Source organism: Salvelinus alpinus, chromosome 9, assembly GCF_045679555.1.
Source record: "Salvelinus alpinus chromosome 9, SLU_Salpinus.1, whole genome shotgun sequence".
Taxonomy (NCBI): Eukaryota; Metazoa; Chordata; class Actinopteri; order Salmoniformes; family Salmonidae; genus Salvelinus; species Salvelinus alpinus.
In genome coordinates this window covers 52,079,386-52,099,831 of record NC_092094.1, presented here as the reverse complement: position 1 = coordinate 52,099,831, position 20,446 = coordinate 52,079,386, and the positions used below count along the sequence as shown (strand labels likewise).

Here is a 20,446-nt window from a genome sequence, read left to right as displayed (position 1 = left end):
ACTATAGATTGAAGACATCAAAGAGTCTTTCACAAAGTCTGTATTTTCAATGTCATGAGTGTTATCCTCCCCCCTTCCTCATTTCAGCCAAAGCTCAGCTGAGCTCTGACTGACCGTTGACTAACAGACGCCAACAGGACCTCCGTGTGGATGAAAACTGTGGAGTTCACTGACAAAAGTGAAGTGATTTTGTATTAGGCTTTTTATTAGCGCTAAAACAAGATGCTTTTTTAAAGAACCAAAAGGAGTTATTTGAAACTGAGCATTTGAAACCACACTGCGTGTACTTAATGTTAAGGTTGAATTGGAGTTGTTTTTACATGCTTTTGCACTTTTATGGCGTGTGTGTAATTATTAACACCTACTAGTTTTTGCAATGGAGAATAATTAGCTGTTTTTTTGCAGTGTGGTCTATATTTTCAACAGAAATTAAGTTCAAAGCAATGTTTTCTAAGGTTGCAGATAGGAATATTTATTTTGAGTAATTAAAGAACCTTGCACCAAATGTTACTTTTTGTAGCTCAGCAATGCAACCTAATGCTTTGGCCAATCAACTGTATTGTGTCATTTAAAAAGGAAAGAAACCATACTGGTGTTTTATTGAAATAAAGGTTTTAACAAAACATGGTGTCTGTCTTTCTCACTATTTATGTTATACTCTCCATGTGGATTCAATGTGTCATAAATGTCAAATGAACTCACCAAAAAATAGAAACAACATGCAACAATTTTACTGAGTTACAGTTCATATGAGGAAATCAGTCAATTGAAATAAATTCATTAGGCCCTAATCTATGGATTTCATGACTGGGCAGGCCTATCAGAATGAGTTTTTCCCCACAAAAGGGCATTATTACAGACAGAAATACTCAAGTTTCATCAGCTGTCCGAGTGGCTGGTATCAGACGATCCCGCAGGTGAAGAAGCCGGGGGTCTTGGGCTGGCGTGGTTGTGAGGCCGGATGGACGTACTGCCAAATTCTTTAAAACGACTTGAGACATATGGTAGCGAAATGAACATTCAATTCTCTGGCAACAGCCCTAGTGGACATTCCTGCATGCCAATTGCAACTGCACATTTTAGAGTGGCCTTTCATTGTCCCCAGCACAATGTGCACCTGTGTAATGATCACGTTTGTTGATATGCCACACCTGTCAGGTAGATTGTTTTGGCAAAGGAGAAATGCTGAGAAATAAGCTTTTAGTGCATATGGAACATTTCTGGGTTCTTTTTCACCTCATGAAACATGGGACCAAGACTTTACATGTCACGTTTATATTTTTGTTCAGTGTAGTTGAACTATTTCCTCATCTATTTTCTCCCCCAGAATTCAGAACCTGAGAGAACTGTGGCACTTCAGTTTGTCATTAAGTACCTTTTATTACTGATGGTGAGAATGAACAGGACTGTAAAAGAGCTATCGAGCCAATAGGTTCAACCCCGTTTCATTCAATACAACTTAATTAAAGATTTTGCTTCATCTCAAATCCATTAAACACGTCAGACCAGTCCCTCTTCCGGTTAGGAATTCCTAAAAAACAATGGGAAGAATCTGTCTCAATCGACGATTACGTCACCTGCTACTCAGCATTGAAACATAAAAATAAAAAAAACATTCTTAAACCACGAAGTTACCAAGTATCTAGTACTTCAGAGACAAAAGAACGCATTTACAAATCTGTGGTTCGACATAAGAAAAAGTAATTTTGTTTTTCGCCCATTCTTAGGATGACTTCACAAAGGCCATTTTGTGTTTGTCTTCTACGCTGGGCTCTGCCCTCCTGCCGTTTGGGCTCTGTGAGGGGGATTTCTCCGGTAACTCCTGGTTTTCCGAAGGGCTGTCTGGGGCTTTGGGACTGGCTGGTTGCTCTGCTTTGCTTTGGCTCTCTGCAGGTGGGGAAGGTGGGGCTGGGTCAGGCTGGGGGGGAACAACAGAAGAGAGACAATATCTGAAGCCTGGGGCAACACACAGGTGTGTACATGACATTGACTGTAGCAATCATGCCTCTGACTTGAGCCAATCACAAACAGTCTTACAGACAGAGCAACACATTTTGATGTCGAGGAACTTAATCTGCTGTCATTAATCTTACATGCAATTGAAAATATACAGGTCCAATAAGAAGCACGGCCCCTAACTAAGATCATCCATCAATCAGTATTACATCACGGTCTAATCATGCCATTCTAGCCTCACCTAGCTGTAACAGGCCAGGGTTGTGTTCATTAGGACAAACGTTTTGCAACAGAAAAGGAAAACAAGCGTTTCTTAGTACCTTGCGCTTCAGCCATGCAACACCATAGGTTGATGTCAGAGCCTCTATGCATCAGAATGTAACAATTTGTCGGCCATCTTTGCTAGGACCAGTTCTCAACCATCAACAGGAACTTATGGCAGAAGTGGCATGCACGCTCTGTATCGATGTTCAACCCGTCTCTCCATGATCTCTCACCTCACTGAAGCCCAGGCCGACGTGTCTCCTGTTTCTGCCCGACAGCTTCCCGTCCAGCCCCTGCTGGTACTGCAGCTCCAGCTCAGAGTTCATCCTCCTGTCCTCAGCCCCTGCAGAGGACAAGCTAGTGAAACACCAATCATACCCAATACAGTGCTATCCGGACCGAAATAGTACTGTATTGGTATGGGATAAGATTCGATTAAATGGATACATCCCTAAGTAAAGGATGATCGAGCGGTGTAGAATAGAGTTGTCAAGATACCAGTACCATGACAACCCTAATACATAATTCAAAGAGGGTTCCTCACCACTGCGCACATGGGATGTTGCCTTGTGATCTCCAATGACTAGGCGTCCAGTGTGCTCTTTCTGCAGAAACAAAACACAGTAAACATTGGGTTCTGTTTCTCCTTTGACAAAGCTGTATGGATAAGGTGTAGCCTACAATAAAATGGTGGCTCAATCTAATACTGGAATAGAGGTAACAGTCACAAGAAAAACATTTGTCCAGCACCAGATGTTTTACAGATTTGTTTTGCCCTAAACTGGCATACTTGATTCAACTAGTCAAGGGCTGGGTGATTCGTTTACATTGAGCCAGGTGTGTCAGTGTAAGGGCTACAACAAATGTGAACACCTAGTGGTCCAGAGGAAAGGGGTGGGAAACCTTCTACTAGTCTACATAGAACATGACCAAACCTTCCCTGCACCCATCAACCGCAAAAACTTCTGCTTTCTCTCATTGTCCCCCAGATCTGCAGCTTCCCATGGTGTAGGTCCATCCTGCAAGAAACCAACACCGAATTGGCTACAGTACACAACGAATGGGATCCCAGAATATAGTCTAGGTCTATTGCACCGTAGCCTCAAAGATCAAACTGCCAAATTAGCTCAATCACATCTTAATCTAACGTTAGCTAGTTACATCATAGGCCGAGTAGTAACAACATTGAGTTGATTCGTTTATCAAAAATACATCTCTAATTATTGCCTGTCTGGCGAGCATAATGACCTGTCAATCTGGCCACCTAACATGGTGACTAAGTTAGTTAAAAACTAACTAACGTTACTAACGTACAGTAACGTGGCTATCTATACTAGGGGTTGTTAACAATTAATTAACTAAGTTGGCTAGCTGTTTTACCAACGATTTTTATAACTGGTTTTACTCTGTAGTTATGGCTTTGTTGGGTTAGTTATGAGGACGCAAACTGGCTGCATAGCTAACGTTGGCTACATGCTTCTCTTTGCTGAAGCCAACAAGACAGGCCTTGCTAGCTACCTGAACCGCAAGGTAGTCACGTTCAATGACTAGCTAGCTATACAGTTAACCTACATCACTTGGAGAGCCAGGTCTTTTTGTCCCGTGTCGATTCCCTGGAGAACTCATTTTCACAGCAATGCTTCAGCTGGCTAAGTCAAAAATATTGACATAGCCGTTCAGACTGGCTAGCTATGCTACTGTCAACAAATATCAAAGACCTGTGGCTGCAGTGTGTGAACCCGACCGGAACAAAGCAATTCGAACTTCCGGCTGCAGTGCTTTGATTTTCTTTACGTTTTTATGGCAGACTACACCTATTGGTGTATTGCCGCCACCTACTGTACAGGGTATTGAAACAAAAAATATTCCTTTGCGGGAAGAGGGGTTGGTGATCCGAAATAATACAAAAAATATATCAAACAACCATCCCACTTCTTCAATCACATTCAAATCAGAACAGGCTCAGGTGCATGTGAGGACAGAGCATTCATCAACAGGATTCCTTGTAAAAACGGCAATGTGTTTATCCTACCTGAAAGGCTGCCACATCTTGTAACTTGTCATACTATCGCTTTCCTACAGTAGGTAGCCCAGAGCCATCTCCTCGTGATATTCCTCTCTAGTTTCATAATTCATTGATTAGCAAATGTTGAATCAAATGAAATGGTATTGGTCACATACATGTGTTTAGCAGATGTTATTGCGGGTGTAGCGAAATGATTGTGTTTCTAGCTCTGACAGTGCAGTAACAAGTAATATCTAACAATTGCACAACATATACCCAATAGACACAAATCTAAGTAAAGGATGGAATTAAGAATATATAAATATATGGACGAGCAATGTCAGAGCGGCATAGACTTAGATACAGTGAATAGTATAGAATACAGTATATACATATGAGATGAGTAATAAAAGATATGTAAACATTATTAAAGTGACTAATGTTACATTTATTAAAGTGGGCAGTGATTTCAAGTCTATATATATTTATAGACTATATGTTTAACAGTCTGATGGCCTAGAAGCTGTTTTTCAGTCTCTCGGTCCCAGCTTTGATACACCTGTACTGACCTCGCCTTCTGGATGATAGCGGGGTGAACAGGCAGTGGCTCGGGTGGTTGTTGTCCTTGATGATCTTTTTGGCCTTCCTGCGACATCGGGTGCTGTAGGAGGAGGGCAGGTAGTTTGCCCCCGGTGATGTGTTGGGAAGACCGCACCACCCTCTGGAGGGCCTTGCAGTTGCCGGGGGTGCAGTTGCCGTACAGTTACACCTACCTACGGTGCAGTTGCCGTACAGTTACACCTACCTACGGTGCAGTTGTTATAGGCTGCTAGCTAACCAACATCAACTAGCCCACAAAGTTTTTAGATTTATAACAATAAACAGTGAATGTTTGGAGTTATTATGCTTGAAAGTTGCTATTATCTTGGTGCTTAGAGCCACACAATGACTTTTCCCAGTGGCAATAAGACTCCTGAATGATGCCTTTCATTAGTAGGACCAGCAGGTGCCCACTAGCCTACAGCAATTTCTTTCAGCAAACAGTTCAGATGAAAAATGATTAGTTAGTACACTTGCAGTTCAATTGCAAAATTACTGGTCATAAAATAACAGATTTTAGATCGGATGATGATGTAGATCAAACCAGATGAGTTCAGAGGAGAATTAACGTCCTTTGAGTGAATTTACTGGGGTAAGTAATAACAGCCAGAGTTGATTATCTTGTTATGGCACAAAAAGTGAATGCTGATGGAAAAACAAAATAAACACATTTTCATTAGATTAAGAGAGCAAAGATGACACCTATTCCCCACAGCACCATGCGGCCACATGAATCATGATATGTTCTCTTTCATGGTAATTTCTTTGTAAAACAACAGAGATACTGTGGAAAACAACGGTCATAAAATTAATTGATGCATTGCTGAGGGATTCCTTTGGTCATAGTAACCTCTAGTGGTCAAGGTAAAGAAGTGCAATCCCTACCAAGGAGTATGAATTGGTGGTACATGAGCGCACGTTTTAGTTTTAGCCCAGCATTATCACACCTGATTCTAATCAAGGACATGATGTTTGGTTAATTAGTTGTTTTTTATTTATACTGAAAAGTATGCAATGGTTAATGTTTCAATAATATCTGTCTCACAATTCTCTTATCACCCTGACAGACATTCCAAAACAAACGACCACGAATTCAAATCAAGTCAAATTTTATTTGTCACATGCGCTGAGTACAACAGGTACCGTGAAGGTACCTTACCGTGAAATGCTTACAAGCCCTTACTAACAATGCAGTTAAGAAAATATTTACTAAATAAAATAAAAAAGTAACACAATAAAATAACAATATTGAGGCTATATACAGGGGGTACCGGTACAGAGTCAATGTGCGGGGGAACAGGTTAGTCGAGGTAATTTGTACATGTAGGTAGGGGTAAAGTGACTATGCATAGATAATAAACAGTGAGTAGCAGCAGTGTCAATGCAAATAGTCGGGGTTTTGCCATTTTATTAATTGATCAGCAGTCTTAGGGCCTGGGGTAGAAGCTGTTAAGGAGCCTTTTGGACCTAGACTTGGCGCTCCATTACCGCTTGCTGTGCGGTAGCAAAGACAACAGTCTATGACTTAGGTGACTTGAGTCTTTCCCAACTTTTTGGGCCTTCTTCTGACACCGCCTAGTATATAGGTCCTGGATGGCAGGAAGCTTGACCCCAGTGATGTACTGGGCCGTATGCACAACCCTCTGTAGCGCCTTACGGTCGGATGCCAAGCAGTTGCTATACCAGGCGCTGATACAACCGGCCAGGATGCTCTCGATGGTGCAGCTGTAGAACATTTTAAGGATCTGGGGACCCATGCCAAATATCTTTTCAGTCTCCCGAGGGGGAAAAGGTGTTGTCGTGCCCTCTTCACAACTTTCTTGGTGTGTTTGGACCATGATAGTTTGTTGGTGATGTGGACACCAAGGAACTTGAAACTCTGGACCCGCTCCACTACAGCCCCATCGATGTGAATGGGGGCGTTTGGCCCTCCTTTTCCTGTAGTCCACAATCATCTCCTTTCTCTTGCTCACGTTGTTTTTTTCTGTTATTGTATTAATTTTTTTTTAATGTTGAGGGAGAGGTTGTTGTCCTGGCAACACACTGCCAGGTCTCTGAGGCTGTCTCATCTTTGTTGGTGATCAAGCCTATCACCATTGTGTCATCAGCAAACTTAATGATGGTGTTGGAGTCGTGCTTGGCAACGACTCCAACACAAAAGGAAAATAAAGGCATGTTTGAGAATTCCCATCTTTAATAACGTGAAAACATCAACACCATACTTTGAACAACAGCCATGTGAGTTTCCTCACAGAGTAGGACTTTGGTTTCCTACAATACTCTTAACTGCTTGATCATAACATCATCATTCAAATAAAATAAAACCAAACTTTATTTACAAAGAATGTTTTACAAATATAAATATCTGAAGCCTACCACATGAATGATCTAGAATTGATTTTCTTTCCTAACAGTGTTGTCCATATCCTGCCTTTTTATAACCAACTCCTGATAGATCTCTGTCACAGACGATGGCGTCAACGAACGTGGTAGCCTCACCTCAAGCACCTACAAAACTCTGCAGGTTTCCTACCGGAGAGAAGGAAAGAAAGACACCGACTAAGAGGGAGACATGGAGGGGTCTTAGTGAGATTGAGATGCTGGGCGACCCGTCCTCCATTACCGAGGATACTACTCGCCGTTGTTCAATCATTAGTGAATAAACTTGACGAACTCCTTCCAGAGGGACATCAGATGCTGCAACATACTCTGTTCTTCGGAGACTTTCCTTTCCACTGACATCCAAACAGATGATATACAATCAGCGGGTTTTACAGTTCATCGAGCGGATAGGAAGTGGGCTCTCTCTGGCAAGAACGAAGGCGGTGGTGTCTGCTACATGACCAAGTGGGGTGATGGAAACATACAGGAACTTGTGAGCTTCTGCTCTCCCTACTTGGAATACTTGGTCATTAAATGTCACCCTTTTTACCTTCCGAGAGAGTTCTCAGGGATTATCGCCACAGTGTACATCCCGCCCCAAGCCGACACCAAAAATGCTCTCAAAAATGATTTTCATTGAACGCTGAACAAACTGAAGAACGCTTACCCAAATGCAACATTCAATGTCGCGGAGGTCCTTGCTCCCAAATTACTATCAGCACATTGACTGTCCAACTCGCGGAAATTCCACTCTTGACCACTGATACACGCCTTTTCGATAAGGTTATAAGGCTCTCTCCCGTCCTCCTTTCGGCAAATCTGACCACTACTCCATTTTTCTCCTCCCCGCCTACAAACAAAGACTTGAGGGAAGTTCCTTCTAGTGGTCAGGGGCCTCATTTATAAAACTGTGCGGAGGATTCACATCAAAAGGTGGCGTACGGAAGAAACAAAGAAAGTGCTTATGCACAAAAATATTCTGATTTATGGTTTCCCTTTATAAATCACAATCAACTCCAGATTTGGCGCACATGAGCGAGCGTCTTGTCCCACCCTTTTAACGCCCATAGTTGCCTATAAATAGTCAGTGAAACGCCCCTAATTAATATTCATCCATACTGACTGCATGACGACAATGATGGCAAATCCCGACAGAAAAGCTAAAAAAAAGACATTTCACCCAGTGTGAAACGGAAGTTCTTGTAGGGGAGGTTGAAGCAAGAAAAAATATATTGTTTGGTGGACACAGTGTGGGCATTACAAATACCAAAAAGGCGTTAGAGTGGCAGCATGTGTCGGACGCTGTGAATGCTGCTGGCTCAGAAGGTCGGTCCCTCTCAAAAATAAAAAAGAAGTGGTCCGACATAAAAGTGGAGGCCAAAATTCGCATATTCTTACACAGACAAAGTGTTTGTGCCACGGGCGGGGGAAAGGGGACACCGGAGCTCAAACCCCTTGATGAGCGACTTGCCGGTGTTATAGGGGAATCCCTCCTGAGTGGAGTAGTGTCGGAGGGGGACATGCAAGACACACCGGATGATCCAGGTATGAGATTAGTATTCCCTCGTTTGAAAAGAGTAAACCAAATGCATTCAAGTTGTGTTTAAACATTCATTTATACAAACAATTGTGACATTTTCTATTGTTTTTAGTCGCTGTGTGTTCCAGCGGGGTCGGTGGTGTTGCAGCTGAGCAGGAGCTGAATGAGCCCAGCCCTGGCTCAACCCTCCAGCGGCCGTGTCCTCACAGATGCAGTCCTGCAAACGCAAAGAGACACCATCGACGCTATTAACAAGGTTGCCAAGGAGTTGAAGTGGGACAGGCATGGCTTGGTTTCTGCGGGTGCTTCTCTGTAGAGCTGGGCCCACTACAGCACAGAGATCCAAGAGAACAGCTCTTGGTAATCGGAACCGGCTCATAAGCCACTCATCATCATTGGCTAGTAAATCTAGCCTGGTCTCTGAAAATTCGCTCTCTCCGAATTCTTCCATTCGCCAAATCTTCCAACAGTGCCAAAGCAGCCATTGTGTGTCATAACGCATTGTAATTGCACGCCTTTTTATACTCACCCATTTGATTGTCAAAGCTACCCAAATTGTGTAACACCTTCAGTTGTGGTAATAAACCTGATTGTAACTGACAATGACAGGGCCATTATCACAGTGACAGTTCTGCGCAACGAACATGTGATAACAATATATGAAACTGTGCACTCCTATCTGCCTGACTGAGGCATCGAAAACGGCATCAGTTGAAAGTAATTTGTCCTACTGTTCACCTTATTATTCATGAGAATACATTTCATAACATGCAAGTATTGTTTAATAATTACAGATACAATTAAATATGATTCCCAATTAAACTGTACAACATATTTGAGGGGTTCTTTTGCAAAAACAGATATCTCCGTTTGTATTTATTATCCTAAATCATGTTTTTTTTGTGTGTGCATTCCAGGGAACCCTTCATATATAATACGTGTGTCACGCCCTGACCTTAGAGAGCCTTTTTATTTCTCTATTTGGGTAGGTCAGGGTGTGATTTGGGTGGGCATTCTAGTTTGTCTATTTCTTTGTTGGCCTAGTATGGTTCCCAATCAGAGGCAGCTGTTTATCGTTGTCTCTGATTGGGGATCATACTTAGGCAGCCCTTTTTCCCACCTTCAGTTGTGGGATCTTGTTTGTGTGTAGTTTCTTTCTGCACTGCATATAGCGTTACGTTCGTTTTATTTTTTTTATTTTTTTGGGGGGGGTGTCATTTAAAATAAAAGGAAAATGTACGCCTACCACGCTGCACCTTGGTCTCCTAACAACAGACGTAACAACGTGAGAGGTAATATTTTGATTTATTTTACACAATATCAATTTCAAAGTGTTTCTCGAGTTTCATCCTTCTGCCATCGCAATCGCAGTTTCTCATTTCTCCAGTTTATGTGCGTACGTATGGGTCAAAGTGTCCGTGGAGGACCGCGCAGTCTCCCGTCAAGTTTGTTTTTTATAAATCCCAAAGTTTGCTTAGAAAGTGGTGTACGCTTTCTTTTGTGTCTACCCAATGTTTATAAATGAGGCCCCAGGTCTGTACAATGCTGGTCTGACCGATCAGAATCCATGCTCCAAGACTGTTTTGATCACGTGGACTGGAATATGTTCCGGGGCGCCACTGGGGATAACATCAATGATATGCTGACTCAGTCCCTGGATTCCTAAAAAAATGCATAGATGATGTGATTCCAATGGTGTCTTTTTACAAAACTCGAATCGAAAACTGTGGATTGATGGTAGCCTTGTCGGGAAACTGGAGAGAGATGCTGCTTATAAAAATGACAAGGTGACCGCGGACAATTGTATGGTTAAACAGTACAAATATGACCCATGCAGATCGATCAAGATGGCGAGACACAAGTCTCGGGACAAAGTGAAAGAGCAATTCAGAGGGTCGGACACAAGGTGTATGTGGCAGGGGCTTCTAACGGTCATGGATTACAAAAAGAAAGCCAGTCATGTCGCGGACAATGGACGAGCTAAACACATTTTTCTCATGCTTCGAGCATAACGACTCTGAGCTGCCTGAGGACATCGAGGGCTACGTGCTTACGGAGGACGTATGTAAGTCATTCAAGCATGTTAACCCTCGCAAGACTGCCGGCCCAGACGTTATCCAGTCGTACCATCAGAGCATGTGCAGATCAGCTAGCTGTTGTGCTTTCTGACATCTTCAGTCTCTCTCCAGATCAGGCTATTATCCCCACCTGCTTCAAGATGTTCACTATCCCCGTGCCCAAGAAAGGGTAAGTAATTGAATTGAATGACTACCACTCACTTCCGTTATCATGAAATGCTTCGAGAAGCTAGTCAAAGACCACCTCACCTCCCTCCTACCCGAGACACTCAACTCTCTCCAATTCACCTACTGCCCCGTCAGATCCATGGATGACGCAATCGCCATTGCAATGGACACTGCCCTCACCCATCTGGACAAAAGGAATGCATGTGTGAGGATGCTGTTCATTGAGTACAGCTCGGCCTTCAGTACCATAGAGCCCTCCACGCGCACAACAAAGCTCACAGCCCTGGGACTGAACTCCTCCCTATGCAACTAGGTCCTGGACATATTGACGGGTCGTCCCCATGTGATGAAGGTAGGCATTACCTCCTCCACACTGATCCTCATCACGGGGGCCTCACAAGGGTGTGTCCTCAGTCCCTTCCTCTACTCCCTGTATACCCACGACAGCGTGGCCTCACACAGTTCCAGCTCCATTAGTAAGTTCGCTGACGATAGTAGTAAGCCTGATTACCAACAACGACAAGACGGCCCACAGAGAGGAGGTAGGCACTCTGACAGCGTGGTGCCAGGTAAACAACCTCTCAAAACAAAGGAGCTGATTGTGGACTTCAAGAGGAACCAGGCTGGGCATGCCCCGATCCTCATCAACAGGGCTGCCGTGTAGACGGTCAAAAACGTCAAGTTCCTCGGTGTGCACATCTACACATCTCTGAGGAGCTGAAATGGTGAAACCACACGGACACCGTGGTGGAGGCACATTTTGCGACTCATCAATCCAATTTGGCCTGTCCCCGAGGGCCCTCGCAGTGCTCTACAGGAGCACCATCGAGAGCATACTGTCGGGCTGCATCAGAACTTGGTATGGCAACTCCACCGCCATTGACCGCAAGGCTCTACAGAGGGCGGTACTCTCAGCCAAACCCCCCAACTGACATGTTACCCTGCCCCCCACCCCCCAATGGACATTTATCATTGTTACAGTTGTAAATCTGTATATTTGATTATTTTCATTATTGTTTCATTCACTTTTCACTCCCCCCCCCTGCTGCTCCCCCTATGAATGTTCCCTCAGGAACATTCTACTGCCCCCACCCCCCAATGTTTGTAGATATTTATATATTATAATTTATATTCACTTCTCCTTTTGACCTGTACTGTTGGAGCTCGGGGCTTAAGAATTTCATTGTACCCTGCAATGAATGTCCAGGTTCACTTTGTGTCTGAAACGTATCCTCCAGACAGCACAGTAAAATAATGTCTCTCCTGTGGGAGTCGCTAGATTTTTAAGGCTATATTTGTGTCTGAAGATTTCCTGCAGGACCCACAGCTAAAAGTTCTCTCCTGTGAGCCAGTAAAATAACAGTTAGATTTCCCTTATGGTTGTTGCTTTTCCCACAGTCACCACAGCGAAATGTTTTTTTGCCCTCGCAGCACCCTCAGAACCCTGACTTACTGCACCTTTGGGGAGGAGTAAATATGAACTCCATAATGTCAGCCTCCAGCCCTTGAAGCTGCCCTAACTCCTGAGTGGTCCTGACTTCCTCTTTAATCTCTATGGGCTCTGGGTTCTCCATCTCGAGACAGGAGTTCCACTCCTTCTGCTCACAGTGCTGCTGCACAGGGCTATCCTCCTCAGAGACAGTCAGAGAGAACTGGAGGGAGTCTATTCTACATACACTATATACACAAAAGTATGCGGACACCCCTTCAAATTTGTGAATTCGGCTATTTCAGCCTCACCCGTTGCCGAAAGGTATGTAGAAATGAGCACCCATCCACACAATCTCCAAAGAAAGAGCTCAGTGACTTTCAACGTGGCATAGGATGCCACCTTTCCAACAAGTCAGTTCATCAAATTTCCGCCATGCTAGAGCTGCCGCGAAGTGGTAGGACACAAGCCCACAGAACGGGGCCGCCGACAGAAATTGTCTGTCCTCGGTTGCAAACACTTACTACCGAGTTCCAAACCGCCTCCGGAAGCAAGGTCTGCACACAAACTGTTCGTCGGGTTTCCATGGCCAAGCAGTCAATCACAAGCCTAAGACCACCATGTGCAATACCAAGCATTGGCTGGAGTGGTGGTGTAAAGCTCGCCACCATTGTACTCTGGAGTAGTGGAAACGTGTTCTCTGGAGTGATGAATCACGCGTCCCCATCTGGCAGTTCGACAGACGCAACTGGGTTTGGCGGACGCCAGGAACTCTCCCTGCACGAATGCATAGTGCCAACTGTAAAGTTTGGTGGAGGAGGAATAATGATCTGGGACTGTTTTCCATGGTTCGGGCTAGGCCCCTTAGTTACATTGAATGGAAATCTTAACGCTACAGCATATAATGAAATTCTAGATGATTCTGTGCTTCCAACTTTGTGGAAACAGTTTGGGGAAGGCCCTTTCCTGTTTCAGCACGACAATGCACCAGTGCACAAAGCCAGGTCCATACTGAAATGGTTTGTCGAGATCGGTGTGGAAGGACTAATCGCCCACAATCAGTGCCCGACCTCAATAATGCTCTCGTGGCTGAATGGAAGCAAATCCCCATAGCAAAAGTACCAACATCTAGTGGAAAGCCTTCCCTGAAGAGTGGAAGCTGTTATAGCAGGAAAGGGGGGACCAACTCCATATTAATGCCCATGATTTTGGAATGATATGTTCGACTAGCAGGTGTCCACATGTAGTGTTATCTCCGCTGTGATGTGATCCGCAGCAGTTTTGGTAGCTGGTAGCTGGTCATTCTCCTCTTTAGATTGCTCTCCTCCCGGTAATCCGCTACCCCTTTCTCTCTCTACTGCCCCAAAATCTCTATATGGCAGCTTATTAACAAATACACAAAAAGTGTTACAGAATCCCCCTGCCTAGGGCGCTACAGGACGCTATGTCACTGTGTTTTGTGCGCATTTGTTTATTTGCTTTCTGGAGCCGCACCAGTCGAGCTTTGTCATCCTCACCCCTTTTCCCCCTCGGGTGAGAGATCGATATCTCATCCAGCTCGTGCCTTCAGACAATTGGACAACAGCCATTTGTCTCGCCTCTAGCTATGCAGTCTCTCCAGGCCCTGATTGCCTAGCCATCCTGACCCAAGCTCTCCAAGTGAGTAAATATTGGCTGAACGGCCTTTTTCCGGTCTGTGAGCGTGGGTGGACTTGTGTACATGGGATGCTTGAAGAACACGTACGTTTGTGTCACTACTGTTACTGGACGTGTTGTGGAAGTGTGTACTACATCCTGTATGTGCCAAAAGTTGATATTAGCTCTTCTTACCATTTATGTTGCTTATTCGGGTATAGCTTCTCTGTGTTCATTGAATGTTATTAGGTGACATGTTTATTATTAGCATGAGTTGTGACTCTTGTGTTACTATGTAATGCATGGTTATTAGATACAGTCCATTGCTCCAGTTGTTCTATTCATTATCATTCCTTCATGCATAGCTTATCCCATTCTATTGCACTCTGCACATATCTATGCAGTGCATTTATCTCCTGTACAGCATATTCATTATCTCTCAGTCGCTGTACCTTTTACAGAACAATCCCCATGTACATCCCCATGTTCGTCTTCCTCAGTGTGTGTAAATAAAGTTCCCTGTGTTTCTCAACTCTTGGACTGCCTTATTCCCCTCTAACCGGGGGTGGTGTCAGTGGGCCACAAACCAGTAGAATAAGTAGAGCCAGGTCGCTCTCTTTCACATAGACTGTAGTTTAGCCATTTTCAGTGGACTGAATGTGTTAAGTTCACTGTGTCTGGCACAAAATCAAAACAAACCTCGCTCCAATTGTAGGTCCTTGTTGTCTTCCTCTTTAGTGTTTGTCGGCAGGTAGCGAGCCCCAACACGGACAACCGTGCCGCCAGCTGGGTAGATAAAAGCAAACATGTTTTTTGAAGGGTGAGATGGTGAATGACAGTGTACTGATATAGTGTACAGTTGTGGCCAAACGTTTTTAGAATGACTCAAATATTAATATTGACAAAGTTTGCTTCTTCAGTGTCTTTTGATATTTTTGTCAGATGTTACTATGGAATACGGAAGTATAATTACAAGCATTTCATAAGTGTCAAATATTGACTCTGCAAAGAGTCAATATTTGCAGTGTTGACCCTTCTTTTTCAAGACCTCTGCAATCCGCCCTGGCATGCTGTCAATTAACTTCTGGGCCACATCCTGACTGATGGCAGCCCATTCTTGCATAATCAATGCTTGGAGTTTGTCAGAATTTGTGGGTTTTTGTTTGTCCACCCGCCTCTTGAGGATTGACCACACGTTCTCAATGGGATTAAGGTCTGGGGAGTTTCCTGGCCATGGACCCAAAATATAAATGTTTTGTTCCCCGAGCCACTTAGTTATCACTTTTGCCTTATGGCACGGTGCTTCATCATGCTGGAAAATGCATTGTTCGTCACCAAACTGTTCCTGGATGGTTGGGAGAAGTTGCTCTCGGAGGACGTGTTGGTACCATTCTTTATTCATGGCTGTGTTATTAGGCAAAATTGTGAGTGAGCCCACTCCCTTGGCTGAGAAGCAACCCCACACATGAATGGTCTCAGGATGCTGTACTGTTGGCAGGACTGATGGTAGCGCTCACCTTGTCTTCTCTGGACAAGCTTTTTTCCGGATGCCCCAAACAATCGTAAAGGGGATTCATCAGAGAAAATGACTTTACCCCAGTCCTCAGCAGTCCAATCCCTGTACCTTTTGCAGAATATCAGTCTGTCCCTGATGTTTTTCCTGGAGAGAAGTGGCTTCTTTGCTGCCCTTCTTGACACCAGGCCATCCTCCAAAAGTCTTTGCCTCACTGTGCGTGCAGATGCACTCACACCTGCCTGCTGCCATTCCTGAGCAAGCTCTGTACTGGTGGTGCCCCGATGTTTAATTGCTATATTGTAATTACTTTGCCACCATGGCCTATTTATTGCCTTACCTCTCTTATCTTACCTCATTTGCACACACTGTATATAGATTTTTCTACTGTATTATTGATTGTATGTTTGTTTATTCCATGTGTAACTCTGTTGTATGTGTCGAACTGCTTTGCTTTATCTTGGCCAGGTCGCAGTTGCAAATGAGAACTTGTTCTCAACTTGCCTACCTGGTTAAATAAAGGTGAAATAAAATATATGTAAAAAAAAAATGCAGCAATATCCTTGCCTGTGAATACCTTTTTGTGCAAAGCAATGATGACGGCACGTTTTTCCTTGCAGGAAACCATGATTGACAGAGGAAGAACAATGATTCCAAGCACCACCCTCCTTTTGAAGCTTCCAGTCTGTTATTCGAACTCAATCGGCATGACAGAGTGATCTCCAGCCTTGTCCTCGTCAACACCCACACCTGTGTTAACGAGAGAATCACTGACATGATGTCAGCTGGTCCTTTTGTGGCAGGGCTGAAATGCAGTAGAAATGTTTTTGGGGGATTCAGTTCATTTGCATGGTAAAGAGGGACTTTGCAATTAATCTGATCACTCTTCTTAACATTCTGGAGTATTTGCAAATTGCCATCATACAAACTGAGGCAGCAGACTTTGTGAAAATTAATATTTGTGTCATTCTCAACTTTTGGCCACGACTGTACATAGCGTACAGCTGAATCATGGAATAGCCCATGAACTGCATATTTTCTATCTGTATTATTGTCTGTAAATGTCTTTGTCTATGCTTGATTATGTATTTTTAATTATGTGCACAGAGCTGCAAGCAAAATGTCCCCATGGGTATAAGTCATTCTCTTATCTTCCATACAGTACATTTTTGGGGAAACTGTCTCGTTCTGAACTATCTCAACTGGTTAAATAAAGGTCAAATAAAATACATTTCCCTGCATCTCATAACATCTGACATCATGACCTCAGTATCCTCCATGGTAGGGGTTACTAGTTGCTCATAATTGCTGTTAACCTCTCCATGATAAGGTATAGCCAGCAGCATACCACCCTGCATCCCACTGCACTGCAGGCTTGCTTCTGAAGCTAAGCAGGGTTGGTCCTGGTCGGTCCATAGATGGGAGACCAGATGCTGCTGGAGGTGTTGGAGGGCCAGAGGAGGCACTCTTTCCTCTGGTCTAAAAAAATATCCCAATGCCCCAGGGTAGTGATTGGAACATTGCCCTGTGTAGGGTGCTGTCTTTCGGATGGGATGTTAAATGGGTGTCCTGACTCTCTGTGGTCACTAAAGATCCCATGGCACTTATCGTAAGAGTAGGGATGTTAACCCTGGTGTCCTGGCTAAATTCCCAATCTATCCCTCATACCATCATGGTCACCTAATCATCTCCAGTTTACAATTGTCTCATTCCTCTCCCCTGTAACTATTCCCCAGGCCGTTGCTGTAAATGAGAATGTGATCTCAGTCAACTTACCGGGTAAAATACAAAAATATATATACTGTTGAAGTCGGAAGATTACAAACACTTAGTTTGGAGTCATTAAAACTTGTTTTTCAACCACTCCACAAATTTCTTGTTAACAAACTATAGTTTTGGCAAGTCGGTTCCAACAATTGCTTACAGACAGATTATTTCACTTATAATTCACTGTATCACAATTCAAGTGGGTCAGAAGTTTACATACACTAAGTTGACTGTTCCTTTAAACAGCTTGGAAAATTCCAGAAAATTATGTCATGGCTTTAGAAGGTTCTGATAGGCTAATTGACTTCATTTGAGTCAATTGGAGGTGTACCTGTGGATGTATTTCAAGGCCTACCTTCAAACTCAGTGCCTCTTTGCTTGACATCATGGGAAAATCAAAAGAAATCAGCCAAGACCCCAGGAAAACAATTGTAGACTTCCACAAGTCTGGTTCATCCTTGGGAACAATTTCCAAACGCCTGAAGGTACCACGTTCATCTGTACAAACAACAGTACGCAAGTATAAACACCATGGGACCAGGCAGCCGTCATTCCGCTCAGGAAGGAGACGCGTTCTGTCACCTAGAGATGAACGTACTTTGGTGCAAAAAGTGCAAATCAATCCCAGAACAACAGCAAAGGACCTTGTGAAGATGCTGGAGGAAACAGGTACAAAGTATCTATATCCACAGTTAAACAAGTCCTATATCGACATAACCTGAAAGGCCGCTCAGCAAGGAAGAAGCCACTGCTCCAAAACCGCCATAAAAAAGCCAAACTACGGTTTGCAACTGCACATGGGGACAAAGATCGTACTTTTTGGAGAAATGTCCTCTGGTCTGATGAAACAAAAATGGAACTGTTTGGCCATAATGACCATCGTTATGCTTGGAGGGAAAAGGGGGAGGCTTGCAAGCCGAAGAACACCATCCCAACTGTGAAGCACGGGGGTGGCAGCATCATGTTGTGGGGGTGCTTTGCTGCAGGAGGGACTGGTGCACTTCACAAAATAGATTGCATCATGAGGAAGGGAAATTATGTGGATATATTGAAGCAACATCTCAAGACATCAGCCAGGCAAAATGGCTTAAGGAAAACAAAGTCACGCTATTGTTGTGGCCATCACAAAGCCCTGACCTCAATCCTACAGAAAATTGGTGGGCAGAACTGAAAAGCGTGTGCGAGCAAGGAGGCCTTTAAACCTGACTCAGTTACACCAGCTCTGTCATGAGAAATGGGCCAAAATTCACCAAACTTATTGTGGGAAGCATGCGGAAGGCTACCCGAAATGTTTGACCCAAGTTAAACAATTTAAAGGCAATGCTACCAAATAGTATTTGAGTGTATGTAAACTTCTGACCCACTGGGAATGTGATGAAAGAAATAAAAGCTGAAATAAATAATTCTCTCTACTATTATTTTGACATTTCACATTCTTAAAATAAAGTGGTGATCCTAACTGACCTAAAACTGAATTTTTACTAGGATTAAATGTCATGAATTGTTGGTGTATGTAAACGTCTGACTTCAACTGTATATCCTTACATGAAAACAACCCCTTTCTTTAAAGGTTCTGAAGGACTTCTTCGGGTAATTTGAAAGTACATTCAGTAAACACTTTGATGCATTTCAAAAGAACAACCCCCATTCACATGCTAATTCCAGGAAGAGCTAGAACATTTTCAAGTGTCTTTCTGAGAGCGCGGCCCTCTTCCCATATTTAGAAACCCCATTCACTGGAGTTTCTAACATTCCTCTGACCTCCTCTGACCTCCTCTGAGGAGGTTAAGAAGTTTGATAAATGTTTACTGTGTTTTAGCTCATCAGGGTTCTTAAAATACATTACTAGATAAAGTAGTAAAATGTATTAGAAATACATCAAAACGCAATCATGTTGATGTAAAAAGCCCCTGCCAACTAATTTGCCTATCTGAAATATTGCCTCGTGTCTTATCATTCTGTTACCAAAAACTCACATATCTTTAAGATATTTTTTAGCTTCTCTCCCTCATGAGGAAGAAGGATTATGAAAGTTCACAGAAGTAACAAGTAAAGGTAGACCTACCAATTAGTTATAGGGTTTTCACTGATAACAATTTTGATGAAGTGATTAAAACGTGTCACTCTGTTACCAAATCGGTAACAGAATGACCGATAAAATCTGTAACAGAACGGCAGCAATTGGGCACAATGGGAAATCATCGTAGTCACAAACCACAGTTGCAGTAGAGCACAGTACAGTAGAGTATAGTACAGGACAGTAAAGTAGAGTACAGTAAAGAAATGTATAGTTCAGTGGAGTAGAGCACACTAGAGTAGAGTACAGTATAATGTATTGTACTCTACTTTGGGACAGAGTGGAGCAGCGGTCTAAGGCACTGCATCCCAGTGCTAGAGGCGTCACTACAGACCCGGGTTCGATCCCGGGCTGTATCACAACCGGCCATGATCGGGAGTCCCATAGGGTGGCGCACAACTGGCCCAGCGTCGTCCGGTTTAGGGGAGAGTTTGGCCGAGGTAGGTCGTAAATAAGGATTTGTTCTTACCTGACTTGCCTAGTTAAATAAAGGTTAAATAAAATATGACGAGACATATCTACTGTACTGTACGGAACTCTACTCTACTGTGCTCTACTGTATTGCACTTTACTGTGCTCTACTCCACAGTGCTCTACTGTACTGTGCTATACTGAACTATACTTATTTTCTTTACTCTGCTGTACTGTACTCAACTCTACTCCAGGGGTTCTCAAACCTTTTGGGGCCGGAGTCCCCTTTTGTGATAGCAAATTCATCAGGGATCCACAATTCAAGTGAGATGAAAAATAACATACAAGGAGTTTTACTATGACTTCGTCAGTGCATGTCCGGACAAACCAAGTCTCGGGCCCTGGGAAGAGAAAATGTTGCAGTTTTCAAGCTAATTTCCTGCAATTCGACACATTTTGCCATGAATCAGAGAAAGAACTTAGCCGTTTTAAAGCTTAAATTACAGTGCATTTACGCTACCGTTCAAAAGTTTTGGGTCACTGAAATTTCCTTGTTTTTGAAAGAAAAGCAAATGTTTTTGTCCATTAAAATAACATCAAATTGATCAGAAATACAGTGTA

At 43.4% G+C, this 20,446-nt stretch overlaps 2 protein-coding genes across 21 annotated transcripts in view; one reads left to right on the top strand and one right to left on the bottom strand.

Annotated features, from left to right (window-relative positions):
• The window catches only part of LOC139584006 (pleckstrin homology domain-containing family A member 7-like), a 163,739-nt gene extending 163,116 nt beyond the window's left edge, over positions 1–623 (top strand). For all 20 annotated transcript variants that reach the window (XM_071415527.1, XM_071415526.1, XM_071415525.1 and 17 more), the window contains one exon: positions 88–623. Coding sequence is in view for 19 of the 20 variants with exons in the window: in XM_071415526.1 (XP_071271627.1) it covers positions 88–113 (26 nt within the window). In the remaining variant the exon portion in view is untranslated. The remainder of the gene's footprint in view (positions 1–87) is intronic.
• LOC139584008 (small acidic protein-like) lies at positions 568–3,989 on the bottom strand. Its single transcript, XM_071415547.1, has 5 exons — positions 3,793–3,989; positions 3,156–3,239; positions 2,765–2,825; positions 2,454–2,563; positions 568–1,918 (listed from the first exon to the last, which is right to left on the bottom strand). Exons 1-5 carry the CDS (start codon positions 3,844–3,846, stop codon positions 1,724–1,726), a joined length of 504 nt encoding a protein of 167 aa, XP_071271648.1. The 5' UTR covers positions 3,847–3,989; the 3' UTR covers positions 568–1,723.
• Between the last annotated feature and the right edge of the window lie 16,457 nt (positions 3,990–20,446).